The sequence below is a fragment of the Vidua chalybeata genome, chromosome 27 (genome assembly GCF_026979565.1).
Source record: "Vidua chalybeata isolate OUT-0048 chromosome 27, bVidCha1 merged haplotype, whole genome shotgun sequence".
In the NCBI taxonomy this organism is placed as follows: Eukaryota; Metazoa; Chordata; class Aves; order Passeriformes; family Viduidae; genus Vidua; species Vidua chalybeata.
Window position 1 is genome coordinate 5,463,969 of NC_071556.1, and position 17,647 is coordinate 5,481,615.

Consider the following 17,647-nt stretch of genomic DNA (forward strand, 5'->3'; position numbering starts at 1 on the left):
CCCAAAAAAAACTTGGACACCTCAAAAAAACCGTGGAGAACCCCCAAAAATCCCTGGACAGCCCCCAAAAACCCCTGGAGAACCCCTAGAAATCCCTGGAGAACCCCAGAAATCCCTGGAGAACCCCAAAAATCCCTGGACAGCCCCAAAAACCCCCGGAGAACCCCCAGAAATCCCTGGAGAACCCCCAAAAATCCCATGGAGAACCCCCAAAAATCCCTGGACAGCCCCAAACCCCCCTGGAGAACCCCCAAAAACCCTTGGACAGCCCCAAAAAACCCCGGAGAACCCCCAGAAATCCCTGGAGAACCCCCAAAAATCCCTGGAGAACCCCAAAAATCCCATGGAGAACCCCCAAAAATCCCTGGACAGCCCCAAAAATCTCTGGAGAACCCCAGAAATCCCTGAGCAGCCCCCCGAAAACCCTGGGGACCCCAAAACTCCCGGAGAGCCCCACAAAGAGCCCCGGGCCGGTTTGTCCCCGGCGCTTGGGGACAAAGGGCGGGACCCCCGCGGTGGCCCCGGCCAAAGGTGACAGCGGTGGCACAGCGGTGGCACAGCGGTGGCACAGCGGTGGCACATCCATATTCAGGAGGGGACGGGAGCCGGGACCCCGCGCCTGCGGGATCGGGATGGGCTCAGCCAGGCGGGAATGACGGATCTGGGCTAACGGGGCAAGGGCCCGGGGGAAACTGAGGCACGGGTGTGGAATGGGATGGGATTTATGGGGTGGGATCCATGGGGTGGAAAGGGATGGGATTTATGGGGTGGGATGGGATTTATGGGGTGGGATCCATGGGGTGGAATGGCATGGGATTTATGGGATGGGATGGGATTTATGGGGTGGGATCCATGGGGTGGAAAGGGATGGGATTTATGGGGTGGGATTTATGGGGTGGGATCCATGGGGTGGGATCCATGGGGTGGAATGGGATGGGATTTATGGGATGGGATGGGATTTATGGGGTGGGATCCATGGGGTGGAAAGGGATGGGATTTATGGGGTGGGATGGGATTTATGGGGTGGGATCCATGGGGTGGAATGGGATGGGATTTATGGGATGGGATGGGATTTATGGGGTGGGATTTATGGGGTGGGATGGGATCCGTGGGATGGGATTTATGGGGTGGGATCCATGGGGTGGGATCCATGGGGTGGAATGGGATGGGATTTATGGGATGGGATAGGATTTATGGGATGGGATTTATGGGGTGGGATAGGATCCGTGGGATGGGATTTATTGGACGGGGGCTGGATTTTCCCTGCAGGGATCCCACAGCAGAGTTTTAGGATCCAGGGATCAACATCTGGAGTTGGGGTGGTGGAGAGGGCTGGGAGAGGGATTTGGGGATGGGGGAATTTGGGATGGAGGATTTGGGATGGGGGATTTGGGATGGGGGGGATTTGGATGGGGAATTTGGGATGGGGGATTTGGGATGGATGGATTTGGGATGGGGGATTTGGGATGGGGAATTTGGGATGGGGGATTTGGGATGGAGGATTTGGCATGGGGGGATTTGGGATGGGGAATTTGGGATGGGGGATTTGGGATGGAGGATTTGGGATGTGGGGGATTTGGGATGGGGGCATAATTCGGGATTCAGGGATTTGGGGTTGCAGGGATTCAGGGGTGTGGGGATAACGCAGGACACGGGATATGGGGACACTTCAGGGATGCAGGGAAAATTCAGGGGAAATTCAGGAGCCCCCTCCACCCCACGCACTCCGAATCGGGGTCACCCCGGAGCCCTCCCGGGCCACCGAGCGCCACCGGGGCGGTGCCACCGGGGCCACCGGTGCCGCTGGGCCCGTCCCCTGCTGCCCGGTGTCTGTGCCCGGTGTCCGGTGTCTGTGTCCGTGTCTGTGCCCGCTGTCCATGTCTGTGCCCACTGTCCGTGTCCGTGTTCGTGTCCGTGTCCATGCCCGCTGTCCGTGTCCGTGTCCGTGTCCGGTGTCCGTGTCCGTGCCCGCTGTCCATGTCTGTGCCCACTGTCCGTGTCTGTGTCCGTGTCCGTGTCCGGTGTCCGTGTCCGTGTCCGTGTCCGGTGTCCGTGTCCGTGCTCGCTGTCCGTGTCCGTGTCCGGTGTCCGTGTCCGTGTCCGTGTCCGTGTCCGTGCCCGCTGTCCATGTCTGTGCCCACTGTCCGTGTCTGTGTCCGTGTCCGTGTCCGTGTCCGTGTCCGTGTCCGTGTCCGGTGTCCGTGTCCGTGTTCGTGTCCGTGTCCGTGTCCGTGTCCGGTGTCCGTGTCCGTGCTCGCTGTCCGTGTCCGTGTCGAGTGTCCGTGTCCGTGTCCGTGCTCGCTGTCCGTGTCCGTGTCCGGTGTCCGTGTCCGTGTCCGTGTCCGTGTCCATGTCCGTGCCCGTGCCCGCTGTCTGTGCCTGCTGTCCGTGTCCGTGCCTGCTGTCCATGTCCGTGTCCGGTGTCCGTGTCCATGCCCGCTGTCCGTGTCCGGTGTCCGTGTCCGTGTCCGTGCCTGCTGTCCATGTCCGTGTCCGGTGTCCGTGTCCATGCCCGCTGTCCGTGTCCGGTGTCCGGTGTCCGTGTCTGTGTCCGGTGTCCGTGTCCGTGCCCGCTGTCCGTGTCCGGTGTCCGTGTCCATGTCCGGTGTCCGTGTCCATGTCCGCTGTCCGTGTCCGGTGTCCGTGTCCGTGTCCGGGGCTCCGGGCTGCCCCCGGGGTCAGAGGTCAGGGCTGGCCCCGGGGCCCTTTTGAGATTCAAATCCGCTCCGTGCGGGGTCAGGCCCCGCGTGAAAGGCGGGGGCAGCCGGGGCCGCCCGGGCCCGGGGGACAGGGGGGACAGGGGGGACAGAGGGGACAGAGGGGACAGGGGGGACAGGGGGGACAGGGGGGACAGGGGGGACAGAGGGGACAGAGGGGACAGGGGGGACAGGGGGGACAGGGGGGGACAGGGGGGGACAGGGGGGACAGGAGGGGACAGGGGGGACAGGGGGGACAGGGGGGACAGGAGGGGACAGGGGGGACAGGGGGGACAGGGGGGACAGGGGGGACAGGGGGGACAGAGGGGACAGGGGGGACAGAGGGGACAGAGGGGACAGGGGGGACAGGGGGGACAGAGGGGACAGAGGGGACAGGGGGGACAGGGGGGACAGGAGGGGACAGGGGGGACAGGGGGGACAGGGGGGACAGGGGGGACAGAGGGGACAGAGGGGACAGGAGGGGACAGAGGGGACAGAGGGGACAGGGGGGACAGAGGGGACAGGGGGGACAGGAGGGGACAGGGGGGACAGGGGGGACAGAGGGGACAGGAGGGGACAGAGGGGACAGGGGGGACAGAGGGACAGCAGGGACAGGGCAGGTGGCACCTGGCGCTGGAGCCTCCCCCCGCCACGTCCCGCTGAGCCCGTTTGTGCCTCAGTTTCCCCGCTGGAAAGGCAGAGGGGTCAGGTCAGCCCCGGGAATTGTCACCTCTCCCTGGGGTGACACGGGGAACGTGGCAGGGGACAACGTGGTGACACCGAGGCTTGAACCCCCAGAGTGGCTGAAAATCAGGGATTTGACCCCAAAATCCCCAAATTTAACCCATAGGGCATCAGGGGGGATGGACGGACAGAGGGACGGGGTGGTCCCAGTCCAATCCCGATCCAATCCCAGTCCAATCCCAGTCCAATCCCGATCCAATCCCGATTTGATCCCAGCCCAATCCCAGTCCAATCCCGATCCAATCCCAGTCCAATCCCAGTCCAATCCCGATCCAATCCCGATTTGATCCCAGTCCAATCCCAGTCCAATCCCAACCCAATCCCAATCCAATCCCAGTCCAATCCCAGTCCAATCCCAGTCCAATCCCGATCCAATCCCAGTCCAATCCCAAATCCATGGTGGTGATCACCCAGGTGATTTCACCCACTGAAAAAAAATCCGGGATGGTTTTTGAGATCTTTTCCTGGCCCCCCAAGGCCAGGTTTGTCCATTAGGAAGGATCCGGGATAATTTTTGGGACCTTTTCCCGCTTTTCCACCACCTCCAGCACATCCCCGGCCCCGTCCCCGTCCCCAGAACCCCCAAACCACCCCAAAGCCTCCAAAAGCCGCGTCCGACCCCGAAAAGGAGCCCGGAAAAGCCTCGGAGCCTTCCCGGGGCCTTTTGTGGGGCGGGAGCAGCGGAGCGGCACGAGGAGGAGGAGCGGGAATGGGAATTCAGGAATTCGGGAATTTGGGAATTCGGGAACTGGAATTCCTCTGGGGATCAAACGCCGGCCCCAGAAACAAACCCGGATCCGATTTCCCGCTTTGTTCCTGGATTGTTATTTTGGGGTTTTCCTGGGGTTTGGGTTGGTTTTTTTTTTTTTTTTCCCCGAGGCCGTAAATCACAGCCTGGCATGGGGGAAGGGTGGGGGTGACCCCGCTGGGCCCGGGTTGGGATCCCCCAAATCCGGCCCCGTTCCCAGCTGGATTCTCCAGGGGTTATCCCACGATCTGGGGAATTGGGGTCGGTCCCTTGCAGTGAGCAGAGCACCCTAAATCCAGGGAATTGGGGCACCCTCACCCTTGGGGACACTGTGGGGACTCTGTGGATTGGGATCCCCCAAAACCCAGCCCCGTTCCCAGCTGGATTCTCCAGGGGTTATCCCATGGTTTGGGCGGGGGGGGGGGTTTAGGATCAGATCCCTAAATCCAGGGAATTTGGGGTTTTCATTTCATTTATGGCCACCTCTGCTGCCCCCTAATTCCGGGCTCAGCTTGGCTTTTCCCTTCACCCCGGCCCAGAACACGGATCAGGAATTCCAAGGCCAATCCCAGCCTGGCACCTTGGGGACACCGCGGGGTGTTTGGGGTCACGCCGGGGACTTTGCCCGCGGCCCCGGGGCAGGGCGGGTGCCGGGGGTCAGGCACCTTTTCCCGCTGGGATTGTCCCGGTGATCCCGTGGTTAATGATTCCCAGGAATGCCAGCACCCCCCGAGCCCGCCCCTGGCCCCGACGGGTCCGACTGGATCGACCGCATTGCAGCCGCCCGTTATGGGGCCGCAGGCACCTTTTGGGGCTGCAGGGACTTCATGGGGCCGCGGGACTTTCTGGGGTCATGGGGACTTTTTGGGGTCTCAGGACTTTATGGGCCTGCAGGACTTTTTGGGGTCTCAGGACGTTTTGGGGCCATGGGCCTTTTTGGGGTCTCAGGACGTTTTGGGGTCACGGGGACTTTTTGGGGGTCTCAGGATTTTATGGGGTTTTAGTACTTTATGGGGTCTCAGGACTTTTTGGGGTCACGAGGATTTTTTGGGGTCTTAGTACCTTATGGGGTCTCAGGACGTTTTGGGGTCTCAGGACTTTATGGGGTCATGAGACTTTTTGGGGTCTCAGGACTTTATGGGCCTGCAGGACTTTTTGGGGTCACGGGGACTTTTTGGGGTCACAGGACGTTTTGGGGCCATGAGCCTTTTTGGGGTCTCAGGACTTTTTGGGGTCTCAAGACTTTATGGGCCTGCAGGGCTTTTTGGGGTCACAGGGACTTTTTGGGGCTCAGGATTTTATGGGATCTCAGGACTTTTTGGGGTCTCAGGACTTTATGGGCCTGCAGGACTTTTTGGGGTCACGGGGACTTTTTGGGGCTGTGAGGCTTTATGGGGCCACAGGATTTTTTGGGGTCGTGGGACATTACGGGGCCATGGGGGTTTATGGGCCTACAGGATTTTGTGGGGCCACAGGATTTTCTCCTGGTACAATGTGGGGCTCCCATTCTGATGCTGGGATCCCGGGTAGATCCCGGAATCCCAGTGCCAGTGCCAGGCTCCCAGTTTGACCCAGAATCCCAGCGATCCGGGGGTGATCCCAGAATCCCAGTGATCCCAGTTTGATCCCGGATTCCCAGTTCCGTGCTGGGATCCCGGTGCCACGTGGGGCTCCTGTCCCAGTGCCAGGTTCCTGGTACAGTGTGGGGCTCCCAGTTTGATCCTGGAATCCCGGAGCCGTGCCAGGCCCTCGCTTGGATCCGGAGATCCCAGTTTGATCTTGGCATCCCAGTTTGATCCCGGTTTCCTGGTCTCATCCCAGTTTCCCAGTCTGATCCCGATTTCCCAGTTTGACCCCGGTTTCTCAGTTTGATCCCAGTTTCCCAGCTCCATCCCGGTTTCCCAGTTTAACCCCAGTTTCCCAGCTCCATCCCGGTTTCCCAGTTTAACCCCAGTTTTCCAGCTCCATCCCAGTTTCCCAGTTTGATCCCGGTTTCCCAGTTTAACCCCAGTTTCCCAGCCCCATCCCGGTTTCCCAGCCCCATCCCGGTTTCCCAGTTTGATCCCGGTTTCCCAGCCCCATCCCGGTTTCCCAGCGCTCCCGGTGCCAGCCTCCCGCTGTCCCCGCAGCTCCCGGTGCCCGCCGAGCCCCGGGGGTGCCCGAACCGCCGCGGGGGCCCGGGAGGGGCCCCGGCCGCCGCCCCCGGTGCCCGAGCCGCGCTCTCCATCCCCGCTCCCCCCGGCCCCGCTGGCCCCGCTGGCCCCGCTGGCCCCGGTGGCCGTTCCCGACCCGCGGGGCGCGGGGGGCGGCCCCGGTGCGGCGGCGGCGGCGGCGGCGGCGGCGGGGCCGGGACCGGGGCAGGACCCGGGAGCGGAAGGGGAGGAGGCCGGGGAGGAGCATCCAGGGCGGCCACCGCGGCAGCGGCTGAACTTTGCTCTTTCACGGGAGGCGGGGAGAGCCCCGGGGCTCGGCGGAGCCGGTCCCGCCGCACCCGCAGCCGCACCGGCACCGGGCTGCGAGCGGCGGCGGGGCCCGGAGAGCGGCGGGGGCGAACCGGGGCAGCGCCGCCTCCTTCCTCCTCCTCCTCCTCCTCCTCCTCTCCTCCTCCTCCTTCCAGCCGGTGCCGCGGAGCGCAGGAGCCACCGGGGGCGGGAGCGGCCCCGCATGCGGCCGGTGCCCGCGGGGGGATGCGCCGCGCCCCGGCCCCGCCGCCGCCGCCGCCGCAAACTTTCCGCGGGGCCGTGAACCGGCAGGAGGAGGAGGAGGAGGAGAGCGACAAATCCCTGAGGGGGCGACCCCAAAAAAAAAGCCTGAAAAAGAAAAACTACCCCAAAAAGCGGAGCTTTTTCCAGCCAGCGGTTCCTCGGTAAAACTTACCGAACTCGGCGCGGGGAAACGGCGGGAGGGGAAGAACCGGGAGGAGAAGAACCGGGAAGAGAACCGGGAGGAGAACCGGGAGGAGGAGAAGAACCGGGAGGAGAACCGGGATCAGAACCAGCACCGGGAGCAGAAGAACCGGGAGCAAAAGCAGCATCGGGCGGAGAAGAACCGGGAGCAGGAGCAGCACCGGGAGAAGCCCCGGGAGGAGCAGCAGCACCGGCAGGCTCCGCTCGATGCGGCGCTGAGCCCCCGCGGCCCCGCGGAGCCATGGCCATGGTGGCCGGCGCTTGGGGCGAACCGAACGGTGGCGGAGCCGGTGGCACCGGAGGCGGCGGCGGCGGCGGAGCGGAGGAGGCGGCGTCCCCCGGCGGCGGCGGCAGCGACGCGGAGCACGGCGAGGAGGAGCGGCCCGGGGCCGGCGCGGACTGCGTGGTGTGCGGGGACAAATCCAGCGGGAAGCACTACGGCGTGTTCACCTGCGAGGGCTGCAAGAGCTTCTTCAAGCGCAGCATCCGCAGGAACCTCAGCTACACCTGCAGGTGACAGCGGCCACACCGCGGGGACAGCGGGGACACGGCGGGGGGACACCGGGGACACGGCGGGGGGACAGCGGGAGGGGCGCGGGGGGGACAGCGGGGACACGGCGGGGGGACACCGGGAGGGGCGCGGGGTCGCAGCCGGGGGGATCCCGCTTGGGGGTGAGTTGGGGTCTCGGTGTGGTGGTGCTGGCGGTGTCCCAGTACAAACCAGTGGCTCCCAGTACAGCACGAGGCCCCCCCCAGTGCAAACTGGGGCTCTCCCAGTACGAACCAGTGCGGCACCGGGGTCACCCGGGAGGGACAAGTGGCTCCCAGTGCAGACCAAGGGTGGCCAGTGCGGCTCGAACCGTGCTCCCAGTTCAGCCCAGTGCTCCCAGTTCAGCCCGGTGCTCCCAGTTCAGCCCAGCGGCTCCCAGTTCAGCCCGGTGCTCCCAGTTCAGCCCAGTGCTCCCAGTTCAGCCCGGTGCTCCCAGTTCAGCCCAGCGGCTCCCAGTTCATCCCAGTGCTCCCAGTTCATCCCAGTGCTCCCAGTTCAGCCCAGTGCTCCCAGTTCAGCCCGGTGCTCCCAGTTCAGCCCAGTGGCTCCCAGTTCAGCCCAGCGGCTCCCAGTCCATCCCAGTGCTCCCAGTTCAGCCCAGTGCTCCCAGTTCAGCCGAGGTTTCCCCCCAGTCCATCCCAGTTTCCCCCAGTCCAGCTCTGTTTCCGCCCCCCAGCCGCCCCCATTCCCGGTATTCCAGGTCCATCCCCCGGCCTCATTCCCGGTCCATTCCCGATGTTCGCGCGTTCATTCCCGGTCCTTCCCCAGGGATCCATCCCGGTCCATTCCCGGTCCGTTCCCGCTCCATTCCCGGTCCTTCCCGGTCCGTTCCCGGTCCACCCCCGTCCATCTCGGTCCATCCCGGTGTTCCCGGCGCTCCCGGCATTCCCGCGGTGCCGTGACTCACCCCGGGCACGGCCGGGATCCAGCGGGAGCCGCGGGAATGCCGGGAGCGCCGGGATGCAGCGGGAGCGGGGGGACACCGGGAGCGGGGATCCGCTGGAACACCGGGATAGGGGATCCACCGGGATGTCGGGATCAGGGATCCTCTGGAATTCTGGGATCCAGGGGAACACCGGGATATCGGGAGCTGGGAGCCGCTAGGATACGGGGAGCAGGGATCCGCTGGAATTCCGGGATACTGGGAGCAGGGATCCCCTGGAATTTTGGGGTACCGGGAGCAGGGATCCCCTGGAATTCCGGGATAATGGGGGCAGGGATCCCCTGGAATTCCGGGATACTGGGAGCAGGGATCCCCTGGAATTTTGGGGTACCGGGAGCAGGGATCCCCTGGAATTCCGGGATAATGGGAGCAGGGATCCCCTGGAATTTTGGGGTACCAGGAGCAGGGATCCCCTGGAATTCCGGGATAATGGGGGCAGGGATCCCCTGGAATTCCGGGATACTGGGAGCAGGGATCCCCTGGAATTTTGGGGTACCAGGAGCAGGGATCCCCTGGAATTCCGGGATAATGGGGGCAGGGATCCCCTGGAATTCCGGGGTACCAGGAGCAGGGATCCTCTGGAACACTGGGATCTGGGATCCCTGAGGAATCCGGGATGGGATCCTCAGGAAGTTCGGAGCTGCTGGAACCTCCAGAATTCCCAGAGTTTGGAACGAGGGAGTCCCCAGTGCCAGGCTGCTCCCGGAGGGCGGAATTCCCAAATTTCTGAAGGTCGCCATTCCCTCATCCCGGCTCAGGGAAGGCTCTGGAATCTTCGGAGAAGGAAAAAGGATCAGGAATCATCCGGGAGCCGCTGGATCCAATCCCGGCTGGAATCGGCTCCCGATCCTGAAATTATCCCGGATTTTTCCCGATGGGCAAAATCACCTGGATGATCCCACCGTGGGTTTGGAATTTCGGGAAAAGCTCCCCAGAAATCATCCCAGGTTTCTCCCAATCCCAACAGGAATTCCCCCGGTCCCTCCCCAGCTCCAGGGGCGGCACAGGCCGGAATTCCCAGCTGGAAAAACTTTCCCAAGAAAATCATCCCGGATTTTTCCCAGTGGATAAAATCACCGGGATAATTCCCACCGTGGGTTTGGAATTTCGGGGAAAGCTCCCAAAATTCCTGCCGGGTTTTTCCCAAGGGCCGAACCCTCCCCCACCATGGGGAAAAACTTTCCCAAAAATCCCCTCCGGAGTTTTCCAGTGGGAAAGGCGGCAGCGAGCTGGGAAATTTGGGAATCTTTTTGGGATCACCCTTCCCCGTATTCCCAAATCCCAAATCACCTCCCTGTGGATGCAGCTCCAGGCCCTGCCTCAGTTTCCCCTCTGGATCCTTGGGGGATAAAGATGGGATTTGGGGAATTCCAAATTCCCGGAAAAAACAGAGCAAAATCCCTGGGATAGGGAAGGGCTGGCAGCACCGGGATTTGGGATGTTCCTGAAGTTTTTTCCCCCTTTTATTTTTTAAATTTCAAAAGCCTGGAAGTGATTTGGGAACCGCCGGAATTTGGGGATATTCCAGAGGGTTTTTCCCTTTTTTTTTTTAATTTCAAAAGCCAGGAAGTGACTTGGGAATTTTTGGCTTTTCCAGAGGAACAAAGCTCCAGGATCCCGCTTTTGTTCCGGGAATCCAAAGCGGCCCCGAGCTCATTTGCATATTCAAAGTGCCTTTAATTGTCACTCCCGCTAATTACCTGCCCTAATTAAGTCATTAGCACAGCCCGGGCCTTTCGGAGCTTCCCAAATTTCCCAGCTCGCTGCCGCCTTTCCCACTGGAAAACTCCGGAGGGGATTTTTGGGAAAGGTTTCCCCCACGGCCCTTGGGAAAAACCCGGCAGGAATTTTGGGAGCTTTTCCCGAAATTCCAAACCCACGGTGGGAATTATCCCGGTGATTTTATCCACTGGGAAAAATCCGGGATGATTTTCTTGGGAAGTTTTTCCAGCTGGGAATTCCGGCCTGTGCCGCCCCTGGAGCTGGGGAGGGACCGGGGGAATTCCTGTTGGGATTGGGAGAAACCTGGGATGATTTCTGGGGAGCTTTTCCCGAAATTCCAAGGCTGTGGTGGGATCACCCAGGTGATTTTGCCCATCGGGAAAAATCCGGGATATTTCTGGGAGCTTTTCCCAAAATTCCAAAGGCACGGTGGGAATTATCCAGGCGGTTTTATCCACTGGGGAAAAAAATCCAGGATAATTTCTGGGGATCTTTTCCCAAAATTCCAAGGAATTATCTGCATGGTTTTAATCACTGGGAAAAAAAATCTAGGATAATTTTGGGATCTTTTCCCAAAATTCCAAGGAATCATCCGGGTGGTTTTAGTCACTGGGAAAAAAAATCTGGGATAATTTTGGGATCTTTCCCCAAAATTCCAAGGAATTATCCGGGTGGTTTTAGTCACTGGGAAAAAAAATCTGGGATAATTTTGGGATCTTTCCCTAAAATTCCAAGGAATCATCTGGGTGATTTTAGTCACTGGGAAAAAAATCTGGGATAATTTTGGGATCTTTTCCCGACGCTCCCAGACCTTGGGGGCTCCCCCAGGGTTTTTTCATCCACTGGGAATAAAAAAAGAATCCGGGATAATTCCCGGTCTCTTCCCGGTGCTCCGTTTTCCGGGAGTGCGGGGCTGGATGAAGACGTCAGCGCCGCTCCCGATCCCTGCTTTTCATCGGGATCACGTTCCCGGCCGCGCCGGGGCTGTTCGGGATGAATTAATTCCGTGGGAGCCCCGGCGGAGCCGTGTTGGGATTCCGGAAAGATCCGTGTCGGGATGGCGGCGGCGGCCGCGGCTCATCCCAAATTCCCCGGCCCCGCCGGGAAGGGATTCCCCGCTGCGGGATCGGCCTGGGAATGGGATCGGGGGGGCTGGAGGGGACATTCCGTGTGGGAATGGGAGCCAGGACCCCTTCTGCAGGGATGTTGGGAATTTGGGGGATTTTGGGATGAATCCATGGGCCAGGACCCCTTCTGCAGGGATTTTGGGAATTCTGGGATGCATCCATGGCTCAGGACCCCTTCTGCAGGGATTTTGGGGAATTTGGGGGATTTTGGGATGAATCCATGGGCCAGGACCCCTTCTGCAGGGATTTTGGGAATTTTGGGGATTTTGGGATGAATCCGTGGCCCAGGACCCCTTTTGCAGGGATTTTGGGATTTTGGGGAATTTTGGGATGAATTCATGAGTCACGACCCCTTTTACAGGGATTTTGGGAATTCTGGGATGAATCCATGGCCCAGGACCCTTTTTACAAGCTCTGAGGAATTTTGGGAATTCTCTCCCTTTATCCCAGAATCCCGCGGGATTTGGGGTCAGCGCTGCCTGAGGGATTTCAGGCCCAGCCCCGCACGAATTCCTTGGAATTCCTTGGAATTCCGGGAGCCGCTTCCACGGGATCACCAAGAACGAAATCCCGAAAGCTTTCCAGCAAAGAAGCCGTCAGCAAGGACCATTCCCAGAAAATCCCATAAAGCTGGGAATTGGCTCCGGGATTCCCGGGATGGATGCGGGGCGGGGAGGGGGGGGGCTGAAATTCCCGGGAATTCCGGCTGATCCCGACGATTCCCGCAGATCCAACCGGGACTGCCAGATCGACCAGCACCACCGGAACCAGTGCCAGTACTGCCGCCTCAAGAAGTGCTTCCGGGTGGGGATGAGGAAGGAAGGTAGGGAAAAAATTCCCAAAGAACCCCCAGGAATCCCGGGAGCGCCAGGTTTTGGGGGGAAAAACCCCGTTTTCCCCCTTTTTTGGGGGCATTTTTTGGGATTTTCCCTCGTTTTCTGAGCCCACTTGGGGCTGCGGGATGGGGTGGATTCCTGGATCCGTGGAAATCCCAAATTCTGCTCCCTGTTCCACCCCCGGGATGCAAATCCCAAATGCTTCCCGGGATGTGGCATCCAGGAGGAGGCGTTTATCCCAAAAATCCTGGGTTTATCCCAAAAATCCTGGGTTTATCCCTAAAAATCCCAGGTTTATCCCTAAAAATCCCAGGTTTATCCCTAAAAATCCCGGGCGTATCTCAAAAATCCGGGATGATTTTTGGGATCTTTTCCCGGTGCTCCAGGGCCACGATTGGGATCATCCAGGTGGGTTCAGCAATGGGAAAAATCCGGGATGGTTTTGGGAGGTTTTCCTGCTGTCCCAAATCCCCTTTTCTCCTTGGAGAGCCCTGCAGGGAACACCGGGATCCGTGCGGGGTGGGAATGGAAATCCAGTGGGATTCTGTGGGATTGGGATGAGTATCTGGTGGGATTTTTTTGGGATCATGATAAAGACCCGATGGGATTTTTTGGGATGATGATGAAGACCCGGTGGGATTTTTTGGGATGGGGACAAGGACCCAGTGGGATTTTTTGGGATGGGGACAAGGACCCAGTGGGATTTTTTGGGATGGAGATGAAGACCCAGTGGGATTTTTTGGGATGGAGATAAAGACCCAGTGGGATTTTTTGGGATCACAATGAAGACCCGGTGGGATTTTCTGGGATAGGGACAAGGACCCGGTGGGATTTTTTGGGATTACGATGAAGACCCAATGGGATTTTTTGGGCTGGGGACAAGGACCCAGTGGGATTTTCTGGGATAGGGACAAGGACCCAGTGGGATTTTTTGGGATTACGATGAAGACCTGATGAGATTTTTTGGGATAGGGACAAAGACCCAGTGGGATTTTTTGGGCTGGGGACAAGGACCCTGTGGGATTTTCTGGGATAGGGACAAAGACCCAGTGGGATTTTTTGGGATCACAGTGAAGACCCAATGGGATTTTTTGGGATTACGATGAAGACCCAGTGGGATTTTTTGGGATAGGGACAAGGACCCAGTGGGATTTTTTGGGATCACGATGAAGGCCCGGTGGGATTTTTTACCTGGTGGGATTTTTTGGGATAGGGACAAGGACCCAATGGGATTTTTTGGGATCACGGTGAAGACCTGATGAGATTTTTTGGGATAGGGACAAGGACCCGGTGGGATTTTTTTGGGACGGCATTGACCACCCTGCCCTTCATCCCCCCCCCAGCCGTGCAGCGGGGCCGAATCCCCCCGAGCCACTCGGGCAGCAGCCCCAACCCGCTGCCGGGGGCCGGCGACTTCTTCAACGGGCAGCCGGTGTCGGAGCTGATCTCGCAGCTGCTGCGCGCCGAGCCCTACCCGGCGGCGCGCTACGGCGCGCAGTACGCGCAGCAGCCGGGCAGCGTCATGGGCATCGACAACATCTGCGAGCTGGCCGCCCGCCTGCTCTTCAGCACCGTGGAGTGGGCGCGCAACATCCCCTTCTTCCCCGAGCTGCCCGTGGCCGACCAGGTGGCCCTGCTGCGCCTGAGCTGGAGCGAGCTCTTCGTGCTCAACGCGGCGCAGTCGGCGCTGCCGCTGCACATGGCGCCGCTGCTGGCGGCCGCCGGCTTCCACGCCTCGCCCATGTCGGCCGAGAGGGTGGTGGCCTTCATGGACCAGATCCGCGTCTTCCAGGAGCAGGTGGAGAAGCTCAACCGGCTGCAGGTGGACTCGGCCGAGTACAGCTGCCTCAAGGCCATCGCGCTCTTCACGCCCGGTGCGGGGCCGGAGGGGCGGCGAGGGGATTTTCCCACAGGGGTTTTGGGCTTGGGTACACAGGGGGGTTTATGGGTTTTTCCAAGGGGTTTTGGGGTTGGGGATGGGTACACAGGGGGTTTTATGGGTTTTTCCAAGGGTTTTTGGGGTTGGGGTTGGGTATGGAGAGGTTTTCCCAAGGGTTTTGGGGTTGGGGATGAGTACACAGGGGGTTTTATGGGTTTTTCCGAGGGTTTTTGGGGTTGGGGATGGGTACAGAGAGGTTTTCCCAAGGGTTTTTGAGGTTGGGGATGGATACAAAGAGGTTTTCCCAAGGGTTTTTGGGGTTGGGGATGGGTACAGAGGGGTTTTCCCAAGGGTTGGGGGTTGGGTCCACCTGGAGCTGGGAATGAGTAGGAAAAGGTTTTTGGGTTTTTTTTTCTGAGGGTTTGGGGACTTGGGATTTCGGGATTTTGAGAAATTCCCAATGGATTTGGGGAATATTCCCTATAAATTTCGGGACATTCCCAATGGATTTTGAGAAACTCCCAATGGATTTGGGGGCATTGGGTTTTGGGATACTCCCTTGGGGATATTCCCAGTGGATCCCGTGACATCCCCTACAAACCCTGCACCATCCATCCCTTACAAATCCCATCACATCCCTACAAACCCCGTAACATCCCCTACAAACCCCATGACATCCATCCCCCACAGACCCCACACCATCCATCCCCTACAAACCCCATGCATCCCCCACAGACCCCACACCATCCATCCCCCCCAAACCCCATCCATCCATCCCCTATAAACCCCACACCATCCATCCCCACAGACCCCACACATCCCCACAGACCCCCCAGACCCCATCCATCCCCCACAGACCCCACACCGTCCATCCCCCCAGACCCCACAGACCCCATCCATCCCCCCAGACCCCATCCATCCCCCCCAGACCCCGCTCCGAGCGGCCCCGTTGCCTTGCAGACGCCTGCGGGCTGTCGGACCCGGCGCAAACCCCACACCGTCCATCCCCACAGACCCCATCCATCCCCCCAGACCCCCCAGACCCCATCCATCCCCACAGACCCCACACCGTCCATCCCCCCAGACCCCCCAGACCCCGCTCCGAGCGGCCCCGTTGCCTTGCAGACGCCTGCGGGCTGTCGGACCCGGCGCACGTGGAGGCGCTGCAGGAGAAGGCGCAGGTGGCGCTGACCGAGTACGAGCGCGCGCAGTTCCCGGCGCAGCCGCAGCGCTTCGGGCGGCTCCTGCTGCGCCTGCCCGCGCTGCGCGCCGTGCCCGCCGCCCTCATCTCGCAGCTCTTCTTCATGCGCCTGGTGGGCAAGACCCCCATCGAGACCCTGATCCGCGACATGCTGCTGTCCGGCAGCACCTTCAACTGGCCCTACGGCGCCGGCCAGTAGGGACGGACGGACGGACGGACGGGCCGGAGAGCGGGATTGGCCGGACAGCGGGACGGGCCAGAGAATGGAACGGGCCGGACGGACAGCGGGATTGGCTGCAGGGACAGCGGGACAGGCTGGACAGCGGGACAGGCCGGACAATGGGATGGGCCAGAAAATGGAACGGGCCGGACAACGGGACAGGCCGGACAATGGGACAGGCCGGACAACGGGACAGGCTGGACAATGGGACAGGCTGGACAATGGGACGGGCTGGACAATGGGACGGGCTGGACAACGGGACAGGCTGGACAATGGGACGGGCTGGACAATGGGACGGGCTGGACAATGGGACAGGCTGGACAATGGGATGGGCCAGAAAATGGAACGGGCTGGACAACGGGACAGGCTGGACAATGGGACAGGCTGGACAATGGGACGGGCTGGACAACGGGACAGGCCAGACAATGGGACAGGCCGGACAATGGGATGGGCTGGACAATGGGACGGGCTGGACAACGGGACAGGCCGGACAACGGGACAGGCCAGACAATGGGACAGGCCGGACAATGGGATGGGCTGGACAGCGGGACAGGCTGGACAATGGGATGGGCCAGAAAATGGAACGGGCCGGACAACGGGACAGGCCGGACAATGGGACGGGCTGGACAATGGGACGGGCTGGACAACGGGACAGGCTGGACAATGGGACGGGCTGGACAATGGGACGGGCTGGACAATGGGACAGGCTGGACAATGGGACGGGCTGGACAATGGGACGGGCTGGACAACGGGACAGGCTGGACAATGGGATGGGCTGGACAGCAGGACAGGCTGGACAATGGGATGGGCCAGAAAATGGAACGGGCTGGACAACGGGACAGGCCGGACAATGGGATGGACTGGACAGCGGGACAGGCTGGACAATGGGACAGGCTGGACAATGGGACAGGCTGGACAATGGGATGGGCTGGACAATGGGATGGACGGGACAATGGGATGGACCGGACAACGGGACAGGCCGGACAGCAGGACAGGCCAAAGAACGGGATGGGCTGGACAACGGGATGGGCCGCACGGACAGCGGGACAGGCTGGACAATGGGACAGGCCGGAGAACGGGATGGGCCAGAGAACGGGACGGGCCAGACAACGAGCCAGACGCTCCCCAGGAACGGGACTGGGATTTGGGATTTGGGATTCTCCTCAACGCCGGCAGCTCCCGGTCCCGCCCGAACGGGGCCGCGCCCTCGTGGGTTGTGCCTGCAGAGTTGTGGGGTTGGCGCCAAAGTTTTGGGGTCCTGGCGTTGTCCCAAAAGGTTTTGAGGTCCTGGCGTTGTCACCGGAATTTGTGGAGTCCCAGCATTGTCCCCAGAAGTTTGGGAGTCTTGAGGTTGTCCCCAAAAGAGGTCCCAGTTTTGTCCCAAAAGGTTTTGGGGTCCTGGCGTTGTCCCCAGAAAAGGTCCCAAGGTTGTCCCCAGATTGTCCCCCAAAAGTTTTGGGGTCCTGACGTTGTCCCCAAAGGTTTTGGGTCCTGGTGTTGCCCAAAAAAGCTTTGGGGTCTTGGCATTGTCACCAAAATTTGTGGGGTTCCAGCATTGTCCCCAAAATTTTGGGGTCCTGAGGTTGTCCCCAGAAGTTTTGGGGTCCTGGCGTTGTCCCCAGGGTGTCCCCAAAGGTGGACGTGACACACAGGGGACACAGCCCCCCCCCCCAGACTGTCCCCGCCCGGCTGGCACCAGGATGAGCCAGACTTCAGGATTTGGGACTTCAGGATTTGGGATTTTGGGGTTCCGGGACCATTCCCGGCCGATGGAATCCTCGCTCTGCCATATAAACTCATTAATTAATGCCAATTAAAGACGTTTCCTACAACCCCGGAGGTCTGGAATGAGCCAGGATTCGGGATTTCAGGATTCAGGATTTCAGGATTTCGGGATTTGGGATTTCAGGATTTGGGATTCCGGGACGACTCCCCGCTGATGGAATCCTCGCTGCGCCATATAAACCCGTTAATTAACGCCAATTAAAGACATTTCCTACAATCCCAGGGGTCTGGATTTGGGATCCAGCAGAAAAACTGGAACTGGGGAGATCAAACCCACCCCAAAAATAAGG

General features: G+C 60.4%; 1 protein-coding gene and 1 long non-coding RNA gene across 2 annotated transcripts; both read left to right on the forward strand.

The window, feature by feature from the left end:
• The first annotated feature begins 6,638 nt into the window (after positions 1-6,638).
• Positions 6,639-16,434, forward strand: NR2F6 (nuclear receptor subfamily 2 group F member 6). The gene is made up of 4 exons (XM_053966103.1): positions 6,639-7,607; positions 12,165-12,259; positions 13,616-14,146; positions 15,277-16,434. The coding sequence occupies exons 1-4, from the start codon at positions 7,336-7,338 to the stop codon at positions 15,549-15,551; spliced, it is 1,173 nt and encodes a 390-aa protein (XP_053822078.1). The 5' UTR covers positions 6,639-7,335; the 3' UTR covers positions 15,552-16,434.
• Positions 16,435-16,451: 17 nt separating this feature from the next.
• LOC128800754 (uncharacterized) lies at positions 16,452-17,404 on the forward strand. The gene is made up of 2 exons (XR_008435037.1): positions 16,452-16,848; positions 17,054-17,404. It is a non-coding gene; the product is annotated as an uncharacterized LOC128800754 (long non-coding RNA).
• Positions 17,405-17,647: the final 243 nt, after the last annotated feature.

Excerpts from the sequence above, each read along its gene's own strand:
- NR2F6 (XM_053966103.1), top strand. The coding sequence starts at position 7,336 with ATGGCCATGGTGGCCGGCGCTTGGGGCGAACCGAACGGTGGCGGAGCC. Across the intron at positions 7,608-12,164 it reads AACCTCAGCTACACCTGCAG|ATCCAACCGGGACTGCCAGA; the intron begins GTGACAGCGGCC and ends CGATTCCCGCAG. Across the intron at positions 14,147-15,276 it reads CATCGCGCTCTTCACGCCCG|ACGCCTGCGGGCTGTCGGAC; the intron begins GTGCGGGGCCGG and ends GTTGCCTTGCAG.